Source organism: Solea solea, chromosome 16 (assembly GCF_958295425.1).
Source record: "Solea solea chromosome 16, fSolSol10.1, whole genome shotgun sequence".
NCBI classification, from domain to species: Eukaryota; Metazoa; Chordata; class Actinopteri; order Pleuronectiformes; family Soleidae; genus Solea; species Solea solea.
In genome coordinates this window covers 15382086-15401706 of record NC_081149.1, presented here as the reverse complement: position 1 = coordinate 15401706, position 19621 = coordinate 15382086, and the positions used below count along the sequence as shown (strand labels likewise).

Here is a 19621-nt window from a genome sequence, read left to right as displayed (position 1 = left end):
ACACAAAATGCAGGACGAGGAGCCTTTGTGAAGAAAGGTAATGCATTTGTCCAGATATATGGTTCTCCAAATTGTTCTGTTTTCAGTGCGGCCAAGTAAACACGGTCTTAGTCGATCAAAAGCAGGTCGATGATAATTCTCAGTGTTTTTACAGGATTCCATGTTGTATAATTTCTCATGAATCCATAATGCATTTGAAGGCAAGTTGTACTATGGTTAGGTGATGTAGGGAATGCAATCGCCTTGTTGTCAAGTTTAATGGACTTGGAGCTGATTTGGAAGCAGGTTGGGCTCATGTACAGTTTTTTCTACCTCACATTGCAGCATATAAAATAGCCATAACAAGTGTTTCCCATCAGATGAAAGGCCAAAACAGGACAGGTTGAAACATGGCTGTGATTTTATCTCTAACGCCACATCAGCATTGCCCATTAAGGGTTTTTGCTCTCTCATGAGCATCAGATCACGGGAAAGTGAGAGTGAAATAAAAACACCATGAAACTGTTATGTTTTGTTGTTACTGTGGACGAGGTCAGCAAAAAATGCTGAGGTCCGGAAAATGATTGGGTTATAAGAATTAGTCATATATTGTTGCTTTAACAAGCATGTTCTCCCTGTGTGCGTTAGTTTTCCCCTGTGTCCTCCTATGGTCCAAAAACATGCAGAGGTTAAGTGGACACAGTAGGTGTGAATGTAAGAGTGAATGGTTGTTGGTCTCTGTGATGGACTGGGTGTCCCCCACCCTATGTGAGCTGGGATTGGCTCCAGCAGCGCTGTGGCCCTCAGGTGCAGAATAAAGCAGTAGACAATGAATGAATGAATGAATATTACAACAATATGAGGCAAAAGGAATTGTTTATAACAAGTGAACGCGTGTCTGTCGTTCCATTCACCTCTGTTATTTCTTTATCAATCACCTGTGTGAGTGAATATTTACAACCACAGACAAAAAGCACCTCCGTGTACATTTCAATCTCTACTCTAAAGATTAAGCCATCAAGAAAATAAATAACATTTCCTCATAAAAATAAATAAAACAAAAAACCTGTGATTTAGTCACAAAAGTGCAGGATTGTTGAGTGTACTACTGGCGTAAAGCCTAAGTAGTGCACACACATAGAACAGAAAGCACAAACAGCTGCAAACAATACACCAGTGTCTACCGACATTTTTTCTGTTTACATACCAATGACCTTCAACTGCTGAACCAACGTACACAAACCAACTCACACCAACTGTTAAGCCAATTATCATAAACTCCTGAGTCGTTAGTTATTACACACATTTTTTTTTTATCCTATTACAACATTTCTGTTTGCATAGGTCACATGTAACAGCTACGCGTTTCCACAAAGGATTAAGTGTTAACATTACGTTATATAAACTCTAGATACTGTCGCCGTTGAGCGTAATACTTAAATACAAAGAGTAAATACAGAGATCGAGTTATTCAAGTAGTTCTGTTAGTACATGTTAATCCAAGCTTACATTTCTCCCTGTGCAATACTTTTCTTTAGCCTCTATAGCTTTCTGATATTTGTTGTACTTTGGAATGCATTGTTGCATCACACATACAGCTTCTTTGTATAACACTGAGGTTTTATTTTTGTTTTTTTTTTCCACAGGGACGGAATTAAAGGAACAGTGCTGACTAACTAAAGTATAGGTGCTTCCACATGACGGGTGATAAGAGGATTACACAAGCGCCGACTGTGATTAATGCATCTGCACTGTGCGAGGTGGTTTTACATTACTAACGCAAAACCACCACAAAGTGTTTTTCCTGTGTTAAGAAACGTCGACGGATCAATTATTATGCGCTCACTAGGCACAGCTATGAGAAATAATGTCCCCGTCTGCACGTCTGTTCTCGCCGAGGTCCTCTTTGGTCTTTTGGATGCAGGTGAAAATCTCCTTGAAGAGGGCCTTGTACTCAGGCTGCTGGCCGTCTTCCAGAGCCAGCGCCAGATCAGACAACACGGTCGAACTGGACAGGCGGCGGCATGTCCGGGTGCTTGCAAAGGGACTATGGGATGTCTGCACAGCTTTATGGCTGAGTCCGTCTGTAGCCTGATGGCATCGCAGCAGCAGCTCATCATATTTCACCTAGAAAACACACACGCATTCATATCTTAGAGAAGTGGTTTTATTTTTATTTTAACCGTTTAAACTCGGGCTGAGCTCATTCCCAATTTGAATGTATAAGGATACTAACATACTGATTTAGATTTTCTATTTTTTTAAATCACAATTCAATGATACATTTCTTGAGACAATAAACCCACAAGTTAGATTTCCAAAATCAGTGCATATCGCACGTCAGTAGTCTGACATTTATCTACATTGAATAGGACAGTGATACTGTATACAACAGGTACAACTGTTTTTTTTTTTTAAGTCAACTGCTACATTTTGGAATTGAAATAATACAAATGAGGCCCAAGTACAAAATAAATTGTTTTTTTTTTTAGCTTTGCCAACTCAGTGTTCACACTATAGGACACACCACAAATGTGAGCTTTGACATGTTTCAAATGAAACTTCAAAACTCTGGACTGATACTTTTCAGTCTTTTCTGTTTATCAAGCCAGTCAAAATATCATGATGTGTTTTAAATCACCATAAAAAAACACCCTCCAATATTTTTCCTCAGCCCTAGTTTAAACCATAGATTGCTGGAGAATAATGACATAATCAAGATCAGATTGCTGTGCAACAAAGAAAAAATTCTCAATTCTTTATTGTTTTATTATTACTTGCATACATCACCTTCAGGGCACTGTACTGTGCGTCCACCTCGTTGAGCAGAGAGATGCCCCTCTGTTTCACCGCCTCCGCTCGCCTTATACACAGCTGCTCATGACCGCGGCGGATCTCGTCTGGGTTTGCAGTTCGCAAAACGCTGTCACTGTTACACCTCTGTCGACTGAATCTTCTCCGCTCCTCATCATTCTCCACCCTCTCCTCTTCGTCACTCTGCATTGGGCTGGGCTTTTCTTCGGAGGCAAAGAAAACTGTGTCTGGCAGCAGAAGTTGGTCTGGTATTCTGACATAGAACATAGATAACAGAAAATAAGGTGACGTTACACATCTGATTATGACCCATACTTAAACAAGTCAATATAACTCAGTCGAGAAATGAATTCAGTCCTGACCTCTTGGCACAGTCGCTGCGCCACAGAAGCCGCAGCTGTTCCACTTCACCCTCCAGCTCCTTCTGCCGGGCCCAGCAGCCCGACAGCAGAGACAGCCGCTGCTCCAGACTCATGTTCTCCCTGATTGTCAACTCACTTTCCCGCTCTGCCGTATCCCTGCGGCTCCGCTCCACCACTAACTGGGCCTGAAGGGTCTGGATGGAGTGCTGGAGAGCCGCATTCTCCTCCTCTGGGTTTAGGCATCTGTCTCGGTCATGGAAAAAACCCTGAGGTGACCACAGTCTGTCCACATGCAGAGTGTCTGACCTGAGACAGGACAGGTAGGTCACGGACAAGTAATGCCAACATTTGAAAATGAGAAAAAGGATTAGTAGATGTTCTTTTTAATTTAACATAAGGGAAGGAACATTATGGTGATACCATCTTATTTCTAGGTTATCACCAAATAATGAGGATGAAATTCATCTTTTTAATACGGTAATTATCAAACCAACATTTTGATGTCACGGTATTACACTGATACTGACTAAAGCTTTTATCTGGATATTACTTTGGTTTTATCATGGTGTTGCTGTATACCCCCTTACTAATCTATTAGTACTTTTACCATTATTACCACTCGTAATACTATCTCAGATCTACCCTATCACAGAAACTCTATTTCTAGAAAATCTACAAGAAACATTTCAAGGTGAGTAACAATGTATGTGTTAAACACAAGCAAAATACCTGTCACTGTGTAAATCATACAGCTCTTTGAGGCAGGACACACTCTGTGCTCCTAGGTTGCGTCGTTGCTCTGATAGCTCTCGCTTTTTTCTCTCTTCCTGTGCGGCCTTGAGCTCATCCACCTGGGTCTGCAGGTCCTCCATGTGGGTCTGAAGTCCATCGATGGTCTCTGTTAGACTGCAAGGAAAAGCAGAGAAATGACTGTGAAGTCCTCCTGAACATCCAGGTTTATTTTCACTCTTGTTAAAACTTTTCACAAGTGTTTCTTGGCATTTTTCGATGCAGTTACTGTGTGTATGTAGCAGTCTCGCTTCACATTTGTAGCTGCTGACATAAAATGCATCACTGTGTGTGCGTCCTGTTAATGTCACGGGCGAAAACAAAACACTGCTATAGTGAGAAACGCAGACTGAGAGTCATGTGGCGCTGATAGGCTTAAACACCATCATGTGACAATGGTTTGAATGGAGTGAACATCTGGAGTAGCTGGAATGATTAATAAAGTATTTCTAATTCTGATTTATATCTAAAAATGACTCACTACAGCTTTGGAAGGTCATTTTATTGAAATAAACTGACCTGTGGATCTTCTGCTGAGCCAGTCGGTTGTCCTGCACTAGTCTCCTGTTGCCCTGCTCCAGATCCCTGGCGACCATGTCCAGCTGCTCATATACTTTGGCGTGCTGGTCGTTCATCTGACGCAGCAGGTCCACCTGCTTGGTGAGGTACTGGAGCAGCAAGAGATGGAAATGACAAAGGTTTAGGTATGGCATATTAAATAAATGACTTTTGCATAACTAAATGTTCCAACCTTATTCAATGTTGTGAGCGAGCTGTGTTTTATTTTTGGGGGGATTTTGGACAAACGTCAAGAGGAAATTTGTCATTTGAAGATGCTAATTTGGGCTCTAAAATGCTGATGCTATATCATTTACTTTTATTTAAAAACACAAAAGGTTACTTAGAGAGAAGAACGAGAGGAGAACAGCACATGATCTTTTACACAACTTTACAACAGTCAAAGGCTTCGTTAAAAAAACGTAAATGCAAATCGAAAGGGAAAGAAAACACAAGTCCGGGTTCCATTTAAATGTTATTGTCATGTTATTTGACTTGTAATTGTTGTTGTACATGCCACGAGTTCATGACGTGGGCTAAATTACTTTTCTCTGGTGGAGATCAATGAAGCCATTTTGTCTGATGTACACAGAGAGACGCTCGGCCCTGTGTCACATTACCATGTTCAGGTGTGTGCACGGCTTTCACACAGTCATTAGTGAAGTGACTAAGACCAGCAGCGGACACGGCATGAGAATGAAGGTCAGAGACACATACGGGGATTACCATATCAACTTCAATAAATCCTGAAGCCACCGGTCCTCTCACTGATGTAAACAAATTAAGGCTCTTATCATTGTTGACCCACTGAATGCTACAGTATGTCCTTGGAATGTCTCGTACTGAAATATGAGGCATAACAGTATTTATTTAGAAGCTATAACTGACAACCCATGAGCAAACCAAGAACTGTGCTCTGTTGTTTGAAAGGTGGAGAATTTAGTAACTTATTCATCTAAAGAATGGTGAAAATACATGGGATGAAACTCACAATAATGTCTTTTCTAGTTTTACTAAAAAATCATTGTTCTATTACTTAAAACTCACATATCCACAGACTAGACTGGGGAAAGTGTAACCACAAATGCAAATCTTGTTTAGTGCATATGCCTCTGTTTCATAGCTGCTCCCAATTCCCACTGATTAATTCCTTCCCTAACGTTTATCACCTCGATCTCCTGCAGCTGCTCCTGGTTGGTGGAGTACATCTGCTGCAGAGCCTGCTCCAGCTCATGGTTCCTGTCGAGCAGGGTTTTCCCCAGCTCTGCGGCCAGGTGGAGATCTGTCAGAGGGAAAAATGTAAACACGAGACACAAGACAGCTTCAATGCCCAAACACAGGCAACTGATAGAAGTAGGTGAGTGTAAATGATGTGTATACAGACTTCCAATAAAACACACAAGCCATTGTTCTCATGCTGTTCGTATTGGACACTGGTGAATCACAGGGGAATCTGAGGCATGTCTTGGGATCTCTGTGTGACCCTTCCCCCCAATACTTTCTCTGAGGGAAAGTGTGTGAATTAATATTTTCTGCTATACTCAACGCACATAAGAGAGCCGTCTGTCTTTGTTATTGCGTCTTACTTGTGTTAATTACATGTGTCACTAATAAAGTGCACCATCTGCGTGTCGAGCTCACAATTTATGAACAGCAAGGTTATTGGAAAACAGTCAACACAGAACCAGTGAGAGCCTCAGGAAATCCTGGCTGCATAGAGCTCTCAGGATGTCTCAGCTCTTACCGCATGACCACTGTGAGTCTGTGCAACCATAATCTTACTTAATCTGTGAACAGCAGTTGGGATGGGATGATATACAAAATATATTGTGCTAAAAAGCACTCGTACAAAGTTGACTTTATTTCTAAACGTCACAAAGGAGAGCCTGTATATTTCCAATCATTCTGGTGGTGACTTCATGAATATAATGACCTTATTTAAGATTCTTGTTTGTTATTGTTAATGACATTGGAAACATTAGTTAATCAGTTTTCCTTTGTTAACAATCTGACAAACCAAATGAATGTTTGAGAATCTAAGAAAAACAAAACTATATTTTTTTGCAATAATATGGTGTGTAGCAGAACATTTTTTGTGTGAGCCCATTTGTTATTGTGTATATGTATCAAGCAGTGGATTACTTCAGTAAAAACTGTCACTCACTGACAAGCTCAACTACAACATGTTTCTTTTACTAATATAATAATAAAATTACCTGCACTTGAACACAATACAGCAGCTGTTGTTTACTCAAATATTTAATTGTTCTCCGTCTTTTCTTGTAGCTACTAGGATGTTTTCCTTTATATTATAATGCAGCTGTTTGTAGGGTCAATGTGAGACCACACACACACACACACACACAGCCATGCAGCTCCTACCATGTTCAAGGTCTTGTGGGTTGTGCCAGCAGGATTCTCCATCCGTTTCAAACTCTTCCTCCAAAATCACGTCAGTCAACATTTTATAGCCTCTGGGTTCAAGTGAGGACTCCACCTGACTGAAACCTGACACACAGGTGTGTGTGGTTGCTGGACCGCCTGTCGTGTGAACAGGAAGGGAAATCTGCAACCTACCAGTGAGAGAGGAGCATTAAGTCTTTGAAGCAACGTGGCAAGTGTTTACTTACAAGCTGTGGGTCTCGCCCTGCTGCACACACACACACACACACACACAGTTGTTCTTGTAGCCTTAAACGGGAGGAACATTTTTTATTAGGATTAATGAGCAAACTCTCTGTTTTTTGTGGATAGATTTAACAGTGATGCTAAGCAACACCAGCGTGCCGCGACAACACTTCCTGCTTCCAAGACTGTTGATTAAATCACCTGAGCTGCTGTGGCCGTGGAGGGAAACCAACCTCAGGTGTGCTCTTTGCAAAAATGAATGCATTCAGAAACTTCGGCGTCAATCGTGCAGCTCTGGCCTATGCCATGACTACACTGGGAGCAAGCATGATAAACAATGTATTTGGCTTCTACTATGTCAAACTCTTCCTCAACAAGTACCAAATCTCAGAAGGAGCTTTCCACCAATCACAAGTGAGTATTTTTCTGATGCACTGCTGTTTTTTTGTAAACAAACTGAGTTTGAAAGTTTGGCCAAGATCACCTAATTCCGCTTTCTTTCATATAACGTATAGGTTAGTTTCTATATAGACAATTTTTTTTTGAAGATTTGTTGTTGGGTTCTTTTAATGTTTTTTTTTATTATTATTTCTCCACTTTTGCTAATCCCCACATTTTGTTTTGTGGGGGCAGAACACTTGATTCTTGCCCTTGTGAGGGGCCCAGTTGAGGGGGCAAGACACTTGATTCTGGGGGGTACTGCCCCCCTCTGTGAGGAGCTGGCCCCGCTTCTTAGTTCAGTTGGGTGTCATGCTCTTGTTTTGGTCAAACGAGACAACAAAGACGTTAGGTTGTACGTGGTAGTTTGCCAGTACCCACACATGTAGCACAAGTCAGCGCTCAAATACTACAAGGAGACACACATTAAGTTGGGGTGATTTCCTTGTGAGGGTCGGCACAATTGGAGTAGAATATGAGACTGAATATGCATGCTTTCAACAACTGACGGACATCTGACATGGACCCTTGTGTAAAGTGCAACTAAACCCCTAAACACGGCGTGTACAGCTCGACGTCTGATTTCATGACCAGACAACGTCCCCTCACTGCTCCCCTCTCGCTCTCACTCAGTTCTCAGTCCACTTTTTTTGCTGGAAATTGCAAAGCAGCTTTCTGTGAATGAGGTCAGGGTTAGATTTAGAATAGATTTTTTTCAACAAATGATTAATTTATTGGTTGATTATTTTAACAATATTCAAATTTTTCCGAGTCATGTTTTGCACATCCTCTCCACAGGTGGTGTACATGGTGTGGAACGCGTTCAATGACCCTCTCTTCGGATACATGCAAGATAATTCCAAAGTGCTTTGCTGCTCTCAGCGACGTCTGTCCATCCTATACGGGGCTCCCTTCTACTCACTGGCGTTTCTTATAGCCTGGTTCCCATGGCGGACCTACACCACTGGGGACTGGATGAGTGGCCTACATTTGATGGTGGCGCTGTGTGCTTTTGATGGCATGCTGACTTTTGTGCTGTTGGCACAATGTGCACTATTCACAGAGATTTCCAGCAACCATAACAACCGACTAAGACTAATAAAGTACAGCCAGGTAAGGACTTTGTTTATGTCCTTCTTTTTCTTCTGTGCCCCCCTTGCCAACAAAGTGTGACTTTTCAGCCTTCTTTTATGCCCTCTCTCCAGGTGGCATCTCTTATTGGTTCCTCCAGTGTCCTTTTCTGTGGTGTGCTGTCCAATAACATGGAGGACTTTGCATCCTTCCAAGCCTTCACAGTGCTAATTGCTGTCCTAAGCTGCGTCTGCATGCTCTACACGGGCTTCCACAGTGACAGCCGCTATGACAACAGAGGATCAGATTCAGTTTCTGGGTGTGATCACACATCCCATCAATCAGTGTTGTCCATCTCCATGTTAAGAACACTTATGTGGCAAATCCTGACCAATCGGGACTTCCAGCTATTTGTGCTCATGAACTTCTTCCACGTTTTCATGCTGTCTTTCTTTAACAACTTCATGATGATCTTTGTTGAGCACTTGATTCCTCCAGATGTGCTTCCATCCTTGGCCAAGAGCATCATGTATGGGGCAGGACACATCTGTCCACAGGTATTGTGCTGCCAATCACTAAATGCATGTATAGCACTCATGCTGTAGTCATAGCAAAAACAATTATGAGCTGTCAAACACCTGCATTTAATTTATTAATCTGACATTTTCTTCTTAAGTTGTTAGTGTTGAGCGGTCGGAGACTGCTGCAAGGCGTTGGCTACTACAAGATTATCCTCTGCAGCTTCTACATAGAAGCAGGAATGGCAGCTGCCATGCTCCTGCTTGGTCGTCAGCACTACTATATTGTGGCATTTTTCCTCACCATCAACCTGTAAGACTTTAAAAACGTTCTCCATTTAAAAAGAAAATATTCACAGTATCACTTCATGTGACCCGGTCACCTTCATCTTCTATGCAGGGTCTTACGCCAAGCATCCTGCAGTCTCTTTGGGCTGCCTTTGGCTGACATCATTGACAAGGACATGCAGCAGTACAAGCGCAGGTAAAGAAAACTTGCTTTTTTTAAAAAATATATTTAAACAAAGTGAGAACTAGTCATTTTTGCACACACACCAATTAGTGGTAGTGAATTTGTCCTCTGCATTGAGCCCATCCTTATTATACACTAGTAGTGAACACACACAACCTGAGCACAGGAGCAGTGGGCAGCACTCATCTGCGCCTGGGGAGCAGTGAGGGATTAGGTGCCTTGCTCAGGGGCCCACCATAAGCCCGTCCTGGGATTGAACCAGTGACCTTCCAGTTATAAACCCTATTCCTTTCCTCCTGGCCAAGGCCTGTTATTTGATGTAGACAACATATATATTTAAGGATTTACATTTACATCTTTCACCTTCAAAGACGGTTTGCCTGCATTTACGTTATAGAAAAGAAATGTGGGATATTGATGATCAAGTTACAAGTTATTTGATAAATGAAAATATGTTTTATCTGAATTTTCTTTTTTTCTGCAGTGCCCCTCTCTCCTCTATGGTGTTTGGGACAAATGCTCTCTTCACTAAGCCAGCTCATTCTCTGGCTCCTATGTTGGTGCTCAGTATTGTCAATCAGTTTGGATATGAAAAGCTGAAGGACCTAGGACAGGATGCAAATTCAAGGTACTGACACTTTGTTGCTTCTTAAATGTCCAAATAAGGTCACATTTACAGTTTCAAAAAAGAGCATTGGAACAGTTTAGACCCCTGTCACCTGCGTTTTACTTAGTGATACCTGAAATGTTTACATTTTGATCCACTGGATCCAGGAGACATAAATGTTCAAATTAAATTGCCACATGCTATCTGGATCATATAGATAGAGAGGGAGTTGCTAACACAATGACAGACTTACAGATAAACCCACACAGATTAAAACATTACCTCCTTGGTGGAGGTAATACCTGTGATGTCTGTGATGCTCTAAATTAGAGCTGAAACAATTAATCGATGAATCGATTAATAAATGAATTGGCAACTATTTTGATAATCGATTAATCGGTTTGAAGCTTTTTTCATGATTAAAACAAGATTTCCGATTTCCGAATGTGAATATTTTCTTAATTTCTTTGCTCTGGATAACAAAGAAATCAATAAAAGTTAATCATTTTGGTTTGTGGACAAAACAAGACATTTGAGAACATCGTCATTTCCAGGTTTGACGAACACAATCATTTTCTGACATTTTATGGACCAAACGATTAATCGAGAAAATAATTGACAGATTAATCGATTATGAAAATAATCGTTAGTTGCAGCTCTAGTCTAAATCAGTACAGTTACAAAGTAAACTGACCAACACTTTGTGTTTTCTTCTTTCTAGTGACTTGGAAAGCCTCCATGATGTGATGTTCTACTTAGTGTGTGTGGTGCCAATATGTGTCGCTGCTGCACAAGTCCTGGCTTGGAAGCCTTTCTCTATCCGCCAAAGTCACTCAGTCGAAACAAAGTGTATTGATGGCTAGTTTTTGTGCTCACTGTGCTCAATGTCGAAAGTAATGTTTGTAGAATACTTGGTTGTAATGGTGTTCATGAATGTACATAATGTTTTCATACAGATAAATAATCCTCTTTGCTGGGCTTATGGACAAGTGCACTACTATCTAAATTAAAAATAAATGTACATTTTGACATGAGGGAAAACAAAAATAAAGAAATTAAAATCTATTTAAGGATTTAATTCTTCATTGACATCTTCCACCTCCAAAGATGGTTTGCCTGCATTTATGGCATAGAAAGGAAATGTGCGATGTTGCAAGTCATTTTGTAGATTCCTCTAAATGCTGTATATTAAATATATATTTAACAATTAAGCCTTGGATAAGCACTTTATAATACTAATATGGTGTGTAGCAAAACTTTAATTATTTTCTTCTTCCCCAGTAAAACTCACTCACTGACAAACTCAACTACAATAACACACGTTTTTATTCATTTAATCAAATACTAATGACCACAATACAGCAGCTGATGTTTACCTAAATATTTTTTAGTTGTTATTTTCTTACTTCTTAGTTTCTCTTGTAGTTGCTTAGATATGGACATTGATAACTTTATTATTTTTGCTTCATTGACTTGTATTCCCACCCTACATATATTTTCTGTTTAAATAGTACACAGCAGATGTCCGGTGTGTTTTCCTCTATACTATTAATATGCAGCTGTTGGCGGGGTCAGTGTGAGACAGGGTGCGACCACACACACACTCACACACACCCATGCAGATCCTACCGTGTTCTAGATCTTGTTGTTAGTGTCAGCAGGATCCTCCATCCGTGTCAAACCATTCCTCCAAATACAGCCTCGGGTTGAAGTGAAGACTCCACCTGACTGAAACCTGACACACAGGTGTGTGTGTGTGTGTGTGTGCGTGCGTGTGCGTGTGGTTGCCCCACAGCCCGCCGTGTGTGTATGGGAAGAAAAACTGCAGCCTACCGGTGAGAGAGGAGCGTTAAGTCTCTACAGCAACGTGGCAAGTACCTAATACACGACAACATCCGGTAGGTGGCAGATGTGAGAAATCATCGTTATAATAATAATAATAATAATAATTATGATTATTATTGTTATTTTATTAATGAATCGTGAATCGTTTCTCCATTTTAACCAACGTAACTTTCACCACCATTTACCATGAAGTCCAACAAACACCGCTGTCTACTTTTTGTTTGTTTTCTTTACTTCCTGCTTTCATTTGATTGGCATTTTCTATCAGCCAATCACAAAGCAGCAGTGTAACTTCATTGCGATACTGGTCAATCAAGTGTTTGCTTATACGCTGTGGGTCCCGCCCTGCTGCACGCACACACACACACACACACATCAAGTTTGACGGGTTAGAAGATCGAGCTTAATTTTAGAAAAGGAAAGTTTTCTCGTAGCTTGAAACATTTTAATGCGTTGGCATTCATAGAAAAGAGGCAGCTGCAACATATTTTTTATTAGGAATAATGAGCAAACTCTTTGTTTTTTGTGGATAGCTTTAAACAGCGATGCTAAGCAACATCGGCGTGCAGCGACAACACTTCCTGCTTCCAAGACAGATACAAATCACTTGAGCTGCTGTGGCCGTGGAGGGAAACCTACCTCAGGTGTGCAAAAATGAAGGCACTCAGAAACATCGGGATCAATCCTGCAGCTCTGGCCTATGCCATGACCACACTGGGAGCAAGCATGATAAACAATATATTCAGCTTCTACTATGTCAAACTCTTCCTCAACAAGTACCAAATCTCAGAGGGAGCTTTCCACCAATCACAAGTGAGTATTTTCCTGATGTACAGCTGTTTATTTTTTAATAAACTCATTGAGTGAGAAATGGAAAAACCGAGGGCTGTGTCATAAAAGCACACAAAAAAAACAAGAACTCGGGTTTGTATGATGCAAACCTGTCGTCTGCAAATTTCCGCATTGTTCTGCACAGAATCCACACACACCTCCAGGTTGATATCTTTTGCCATTCATGTGTATGGGGTTTGTCATTATAGACGGCTGCAATTCAGCTGTGGATATCTGTAACTGAATCGTAGGTATCTCTAATTCCACTTTCAGATATCACAATGCAAGTTCCAGATATCTTCAATTATTATCAATTTATTTTATTTATTATTATGATCATTTTTCAATTATGATCTTGAATTAGTCATAATGACATGGTAGATGTCTGAAACTGGAATTAGAGATATCTACAATTCAGATGCACTGCTACTGGAAATGGAATTTGTGATGCATTGGACATGCATGCTTTGAACTGGCTGACATGGACCCTTGTTTAAAGTGCAACTAAACTGTGCAAATCTTCAGTTTAGTGTAAAATATTGAAATTAAACATTTGAGGATTTTTTTAAATGGTGAATCTTCTGTCTCTCTGGTCAAACATTCAAATTTTGGCACTGACTGTTTTAGACCATGCTTGCATCACTGACTCTTTCATCACTCTCTTGCCTAATAAAGCATGAGGCTCATTGTCGTCCTCTCCCTTTTTTAACCACAGGAGCTCTTGTTTTGTCACCTTCCTCTTTCCACCACCTGAAGCACATTGTGAGCAGCACCTCATTAGAAAGCTGCAACTCAGTGTCTGATTTCACTATGTCCCTCATTGTTCCACTCTCCCTCTTTTTCCTGCTCTATCTCACGCAGGTCTCAGCCCACTTCATTGGCCTTTTTCAAAATCCGACATTGGGTGGAGTTAGCTGCAGAAGAGGGGGTTTAGTTACACTTTAAATATGCACACAACCGCAGGCTTGTACGCACATGTGGAAATTGCTAAGCGGCTAGGTTACGGTTAGATGTTGTTGATATAGAGGTAAGTATGACCTGGCTCTTATAAATCATCAATCATAAGTCATATTAGTTACTGATGATTGTTGTTGTTATTATTATTATTATTACCCTCTCCACAGGTGGTGTACATGGTGTGGAATGCTTTCAATGACCCTCTCTTCGGATACCTGCAAGATAATTCCAAAGTGCCTTGCTGCTCTCAGCGACGTCTGTCCATCCTATACGGGGCTCCCTTCTACTCACTGGCGTTTCTTATAGCCTGGTTCCCATGGCGGACCTACACCCCTGGGGACTGGATGAGTGGCCTACATTTGATGGTGGCACTGTGTGCTTTTGATGGCATGCTGACTTTTGTGCTGTTGGCACAATGTGCACTATTCGCAGAGATTTCCAGCAACCATTACAACCGACTAAGACTAATAAAGTACAGCCAGGTAAGGACTTTGTTTATGTCCTTTTCCGTCTTTGTGCCCCCCTTGCCAACAAAGCATGACTTTTCAGCCTTCTTTTATGCCCTCTCTCCAGGTGGCATCTCTTATTGGTTCCTCCAGTGTCCTTTTCTGTGGTGTGCTGTCCAATAACATGGAGGACTTTGGATCCTTCCAAGCCTTCACAGTGCTAATTGCTGTCCTAAGCTGCGTCTGCATGCTCTACACGGGCTTCCACAGTGACAGCCGCTATGACAACAGAGGATCAGATTCAGATGATTCTGGGTGTGTTGATGAGACATCCCATCAATCAGTGTTGTCCTTTTCCATGTTAAGAACACTTATCTGGCAAATCCTGACCAATCGGGACTTCCAGCTATTTGTGCTCATGAACTTCTTCCAGGTTTTCATGCTGTCTTTCTTTAACAACTTCACCATGATATTTGCTGAGCACTTGATTCCTCCAAATGTGCTTCCATCCTTGGCCAAGAGCATCATGTATGGGGCAGGATTCATCTGTCCACAGGTATTGTGCTCGCTGCAGTAATAACAATAATAATTTTGTCCAATTTATTTTGACAATTTCACATGGCTAATTCCATCATGTTGCATGTCCTTCACTCACATTGTTTCTAATTTTGTTTTTAGTTGTTAGTGTTGAGCTGTCAGAGTCTGCTGCATAGCCTTGGCTACTACAAGATTATCCTCTACACCTTCTACACAGAAGCAGGAATGGCAGCTGTCATGCTAATGCTTGGCCATCAGCACTACTATATTTTGGCATTTTTTCTCACCATCAACATGTAAGACTTTATTGACATATTCCATTAAAAGAAGAATTCTCTATCACTTCACGTCATTTGAATCATACTTGCTCCATCACCCTCATCTTCTACTGTATGCAGGGTCTTAATCCAAGCAGCCTTCAGTCTCTTTGGGCTGCCTTTGGCTGACATCATCGACAAAGACATGCAGCAGTACAAGCGCAGGTAAAGAAAACTTGCTTCTCAGCACACACACAGCCATCCCTCACACGCAAACACATGTGATTATTATTATGTGTTCTGCCTTTTTAAAGATACATTTAAACACAGAGGTTTTCTGAAAACATGTCTTATCCGAATTTTCTTTTTTCTCTTTCCTGCAGTGCCCCTCTCTCCTCTATGGTGTTTGGGACAAATGCTCTCTTCACTAAGCCAGGTCATTCTCTGGCTCCTATGTTGGTGCTCAGTATCGTCAATCAGTTTGGTTATGAAAAGCTGAAGGACCTACGACAGGATGCAAATTCAAGGTACTGACACTTTGTTGCTTCTTAAATGTCCAAAAAAAGGTCACATTTACAGTTTCAAACAAACCTATGCCAAGACTTAAACACTTGCATTTTACTTGCCAGCACCTGAAATATTTACATTTTGATCCATTGATGTGAATCCTGATGTGTTAAGATGTTGCTGAGATATACCGTATGCCTCTGAACTTGTTAAATAGGACTTATCTGTTATCTGCATCTTATTGAATTATTGAATGAAAACTTAGTCAGATCCTACATGCACATACCAAATTTTATTTAAATCTTTATTTAAATCTGAGATATTTGACAGTTTTGCCCATTATATAATTTTAGAGAATTTGATCCTTCTTTGTGACATCAGTGGGTAGAAACATACTTGGCATGATCACCTACCTATCACACAAAATTCAGATTGATCAAAAACAGAAAGAAAGTTGCTAACAGAGGGACAAACTTACAGATTAACCTACGCCTTGGCGGAGGTAATAACTACAACTGTGCAGTTACAAAGTAAACATACCAACACTTTGTGTTTTCTTCTTTCCAGTGACTTAGAAAGCCTCCATAGTGTGATGTTCTACTTGGTGTGTGTGGTGCCAATGTTTATCGCTGGTGTACAAGTCCTGGCTTGGAAACCTTTCTCTATCCGCCAAAGTCACACCGTCGAAGCAAAGTATATCGATGGCTAGCTTCGGTGCACTCAACTCTCGGAGGCAGCTGAGCTGTTGTACAATTCTTAACCTGGCATTTGGGAACATTCTTAATTACTTTACAGGGACCATGTTGAAAGTAATGTTGTTGTAGAATCCTGGGTTGTAATGGTGTTTATGAATGTATAATGTTTTCAAACAGATAAAGAATCCTCTCTGTTGGGCTTATGGACATGTGTATCACTATCCAAATGAAACATAAATGTACATTTTGACATGAGGGAAAACAAAAATGGAGAAATTAAAATCTGTCAGGATTGATTTCCTCATTGACATATCTCGCCTTCAAAGACTGCATTTATGAAAGGAAATGTGGGATGTTGATGATCATTGCTAACAATTTTGTGGATTATCTATTGTATATCAAAACCCAACTATTAAACCTTTGATAAGCACTTTATATATTCATGCTGCTTCATCCTTAGTGGACCAAACCCACTGTGGCACAATGTTCAAATGGAACTGAAGTCATATATGCTGGTATTTTACTTTATTAATGTAAATGATGTCTTTACGGCATATACAAATGAACGAAGCACATGAACCTGAACAATGACAACTGTTAACCCCTATATACTGTGCAATAACTCCTAGACTCAGAAGTAAAAAAAACAACTTTATTTTCTTTGAGGACTTTAACATCTCAGGGTTGAGTTTGGTTTTATCACTTGCGGCATGGAGAAAACTAAAAAGTACATATACATTTTGCTGTGGTCTGCGATAATGCAAGCACTTCAGGCAGCGTAAAAAGACATGAATGTGTCCCTTGCTACCTGCAAAGTCTAGAGCTTTTGTAAGCATATACAGTCTTGTGTTGGAAACAGCATATTTACATGGTGCAAAGTTACCAGCAATTTTATCTCAAGAAGCAAATGTCACTAACTACAGTAAATTACGTTATGATCTTATGTGTGTATATGCCTGTGCAGGTTTTGGTCTAATGGTGTGTGTGTATGTATATATATATATATATATATATATATATAAATTAATTGCTTACATTTCACATTATATTCACAAAATTAAAATATATATTAATATTCACCTTTGCAAAGGACGAAAAGGGCATAACTGAGCAGAATCTGTCGACATGATGTTTCCGTAACATATTGCCCCACTTTTTGTGCTAAAACTGGCAGTTTTGGTGCAGTGGCTAGCATTGGTGCCTGATTTATATGAATTTACATGTTCTCCCCATAAGCATGTGGCTTCTCTCTGGGTCCTCCAGCCTCTTTCCACACTCCAAATTGACAGTAGGTGTGAATGTCAGAGTGAATGGTTGTTTCTGTACGTTGGCCCTATGATGGACTGACGATCTATCCTGGGTGAACCCCGCCTTTCGCCACATGTGAAACTGTGAGCAACCTCTGCTGATGTGTCAATTTCCTCAGTCACGCGAGTGTCCTGGTGTTTCATGACTTGCATTTTCCCCAGTTGAGAAGACAAAGGTCTGGCTGCCAATTAATCTCTTTGACCATCAGTTAGACGTTTTGATAGATGTCATCAGCTGACCTGTTGAATTTGGCATTTGCAGCCTGTGACAGTGTTTATTAGTTTATCGTTAAAAAAAATTGAAATTTTCTGGAGCAACAGGAAATGTGATATGCAGAAGTTTTTGCCCAATCTGCCTGTTGACTAAATCTCAACTTCTACTGCAACACAATTTACCTCAACTTGGAGACTGCTTTGGTCCACAGTTTGTTTGCCCTTTTCCAAGTTCCTCCTGCTGTTCATTTCTTGCAGCACATCATGGAACTTTGTTGTTGTAGTTGAGTAGTTCTGTTTGAAAACAGAATTCTAACATTTATTATCATACCTACTGGAAATATTCAGTTGATCTGTCTTTTCACAACCAGACTTTACAGAGGCCTTGTTTCTGTTCCTCTATTTCCCTCTGTGGGCTTTTCCCAATTTAGTTCACAGTTTAACATGTCATATACAAATTAAAAGAAAAAATCATTCACTTATCTACAACCTTGTCGGTTTTGCACGTTGCTCTGCAAAAACTCACCTTGCGGCCGTGCTAGAACAAAGAGAGAAAACATTAAAGTTACATATTTTAAGATCTCATTTGAATTTGAAATGAATATAGTGAGGTAATTGTACCTTTTTTAAAATGATGAGTGTCACAATTGCTATGCTGTAGATGACCAACAGGACAAATGATGACCATAGAAGAATGTTGCTTGCCACTGTTTTAACCTTTCCTGAAAACAGAGCAAAGGTCTGTCATCAAATCTCGGTCAAAATATCCAAACACATGTGCCAATGCAATTGTTTTCTTACCTGTCACTGTGAGAACTGTACCCGGCCCAACATGCTGTGTGCCACTCTCTGCAGCGAGTTCAGAACACACTGCAGCACAGTGGTAGATTCCACTGTCATTTTTCTGAAGTGACTTGATGCGTAATGATGCTCCATTCAATGTGTATTTGAGAGGATTATCCTGCAGGTTGAGACGAAGATGTGAGTGCTCTTTGAAAAGAAACCACTCATAACGCACGCCAATGGCTAAGCATTCTGAACTGCCATTACAAGGCAAAACGACGACTTGTCCTCGTTCCTTCAAGATCTCCTTCTGTGGCTGTCTTAAGCAGGCATTTACTTTTCTCATACTCTCTGGAAAGAAATGTGACAAACGACATTTGTAAGATGTCAAATAATGTTTTCTAAGCCCAAAATTGTTTAATATTAACCACTGCACAATAACACCCAGGAGCTTTAATTAAAGTTTATTTTTTATGAGGCACAATAACAGTTAGAAAACATTACCCCCCCTAAGTAAATACTGTGCACAATGACAGACCACATGTGGGAAAATAAATTTTACCCGTTACTGGCAGGTTGGTGAGGACGAGAGAAATCCAAAACAGCAGCTCCATGTCTGACGCTTGACAGCTTGTGAGTGATCTCATGATTACTTGTATGATGTTATCCAACTTCCCCAGCACTCACTTCCTATTTCCTACTTGGGTGATATCTCATATTTCATATGTTCATGACTCATGGAATCAAGGAGATTTAATGGTTGAGACTGACCTGGAGTCAAGAATTTCTCAGATTCTTTGTCTGATGGAATACACAATAAGAACTAGGTATCTGAAATTATAGTTACAATCGTCATCAGGATTCACCAAAGGGCACCGATAGTAAACAAAGTTACATGGGGATCTTATTGGGCACTGCATCACTTTTCTCTACTAGAAAGACACTCATTTAAAAACAATACATTTATAATTTGCTTTAGAGGCCACATATGAATGGCAGGCAGTAGG

General features: G+C 40.5%; 4 protein-coding genes across 7 annotated transcripts; 2 read left to right on the top strand and 2 right to left on the bottom strand.

The window, feature by feature from the left end:
• Positions 1 to 838: 838 nt before the first annotated feature.
• Positions 839 to 11997, bottom strand: cdr2a (cerebellar degeneration-related protein 2a). Of its 2 annotated transcripts, none has more exons than XM_058653953.1 (8): positions 11866 to 11997; positions 6885 to 7075; positions 5672 to 5784; positions 4464 to 4612; positions 3885 to 4061; positions 3156 to 3461; positions 2770 to 3046; positions 839 to 2106 (listed from the first exon to the last, which is right to left on the bottom strand). In XM_058653953.1, exons 2-8 carry the CDS (start codon positions 6964 to 6966, stop codon positions 1825 to 1827), a joined length of 1386 nt encoding a protein of 461 aa, XP_058509936.1. In that variant the 5' UTR covers positions 6967 to 7075; positions 11866 to 11997; the 3' UTR covers positions 839 to 1824. The 2 variants fall into 2 exon arrangements, with proteins under 2 accessions (XP_058509936.1, XP_058509937.1); XM_058653954.1 differs by having other exon boundaries at positions 3156 to 3398.
• LOC131475251 (transmembrane protein 180-like) lies at positions 7386 to 11199 on the top strand. Its single transcript, XM_058653225.1, has 7 exons — positions 7386 to 7544; positions 8367 to 8681; positions 8774 to 9196; positions 9316 to 9470; positions 9558 to 9641; positions 10114 to 10257; positions 10958 to 11199. Exons 1-7 carry the CDS (start codon positions 7386 to 7388, stop codon positions 11097 to 11099), a joined length of 1422 nt encoding a protein of 473 aa, XP_058509208.1. The 3' UTR covers positions 11100 to 11199.
• Positions 11998 to 12022: 25 nt separating the features above from the next.
• On the top strand, positions 12023 to 16623 carry LOC131475684 (transmembrane protein 180-like). Of its 3 annotated transcripts, none has more exons than XM_058653951.1 (8): positions 12023 to 12134; positions 12615 to 12894; positions 14037 to 14351; positions 14443 to 14871; positions 14994 to 15148; positions 15251 to 15334; positions 15493 to 15636; positions 16184 to 16623. In XM_058653951.1, the coding sequence occupies exons 2-8, from the start codon at positions 12736 to 12738 to the stop codon at positions 16323 to 16325; spliced, it is 1428 nt and encodes a 475-aa protein (XP_058509934.1). In that variant the 5' UTR covers positions 12023 to 12134; positions 12615 to 12735; the 3' UTR covers positions 16326 to 16623. The 3 variants fall into 3 exon arrangements, with proteins under 3 accessions (XP_058509934.1, XP_058509933.1, XP_058509935.1); XM_058653952.1 differs by lacking the exon at positions 12023 to 12134 and adding an exon at positions 13774 to 13939 and having other exon boundaries at positions 12775 to 12894; XM_058653950.1 differs by lacking the exon at positions 12023 to 12134 and having other exon boundaries at positions 12426 to 12894.
• Positions 16624 to 17320: 697 nt separating this feature from the next.
• On the bottom strand, positions 17321 to 19283 carry si:ch211-139g16.8 (uncharacterized). Its single transcript, XM_058654148.1, has 6 exons — positions 19177 to 19283; positions 18633 to 18965; positions 18453 to 18553; positions 18358 to 18369; positions 18015 to 18125; positions 17321 to 17881 (listed from the first exon to the last, which is right to left on the bottom strand). Exons 1-6 carry the CDS (start codon positions 19259 to 19261, stop codon positions 17828 to 17830), a joined length of 696 nt encoding a protein of 231 aa, XP_058510131.1. The 5' UTR covers positions 19262 to 19283; the 3' UTR covers positions 17321 to 17827.
• Positions 19284 to 19621: the final 338 nt, after the last annotated feature.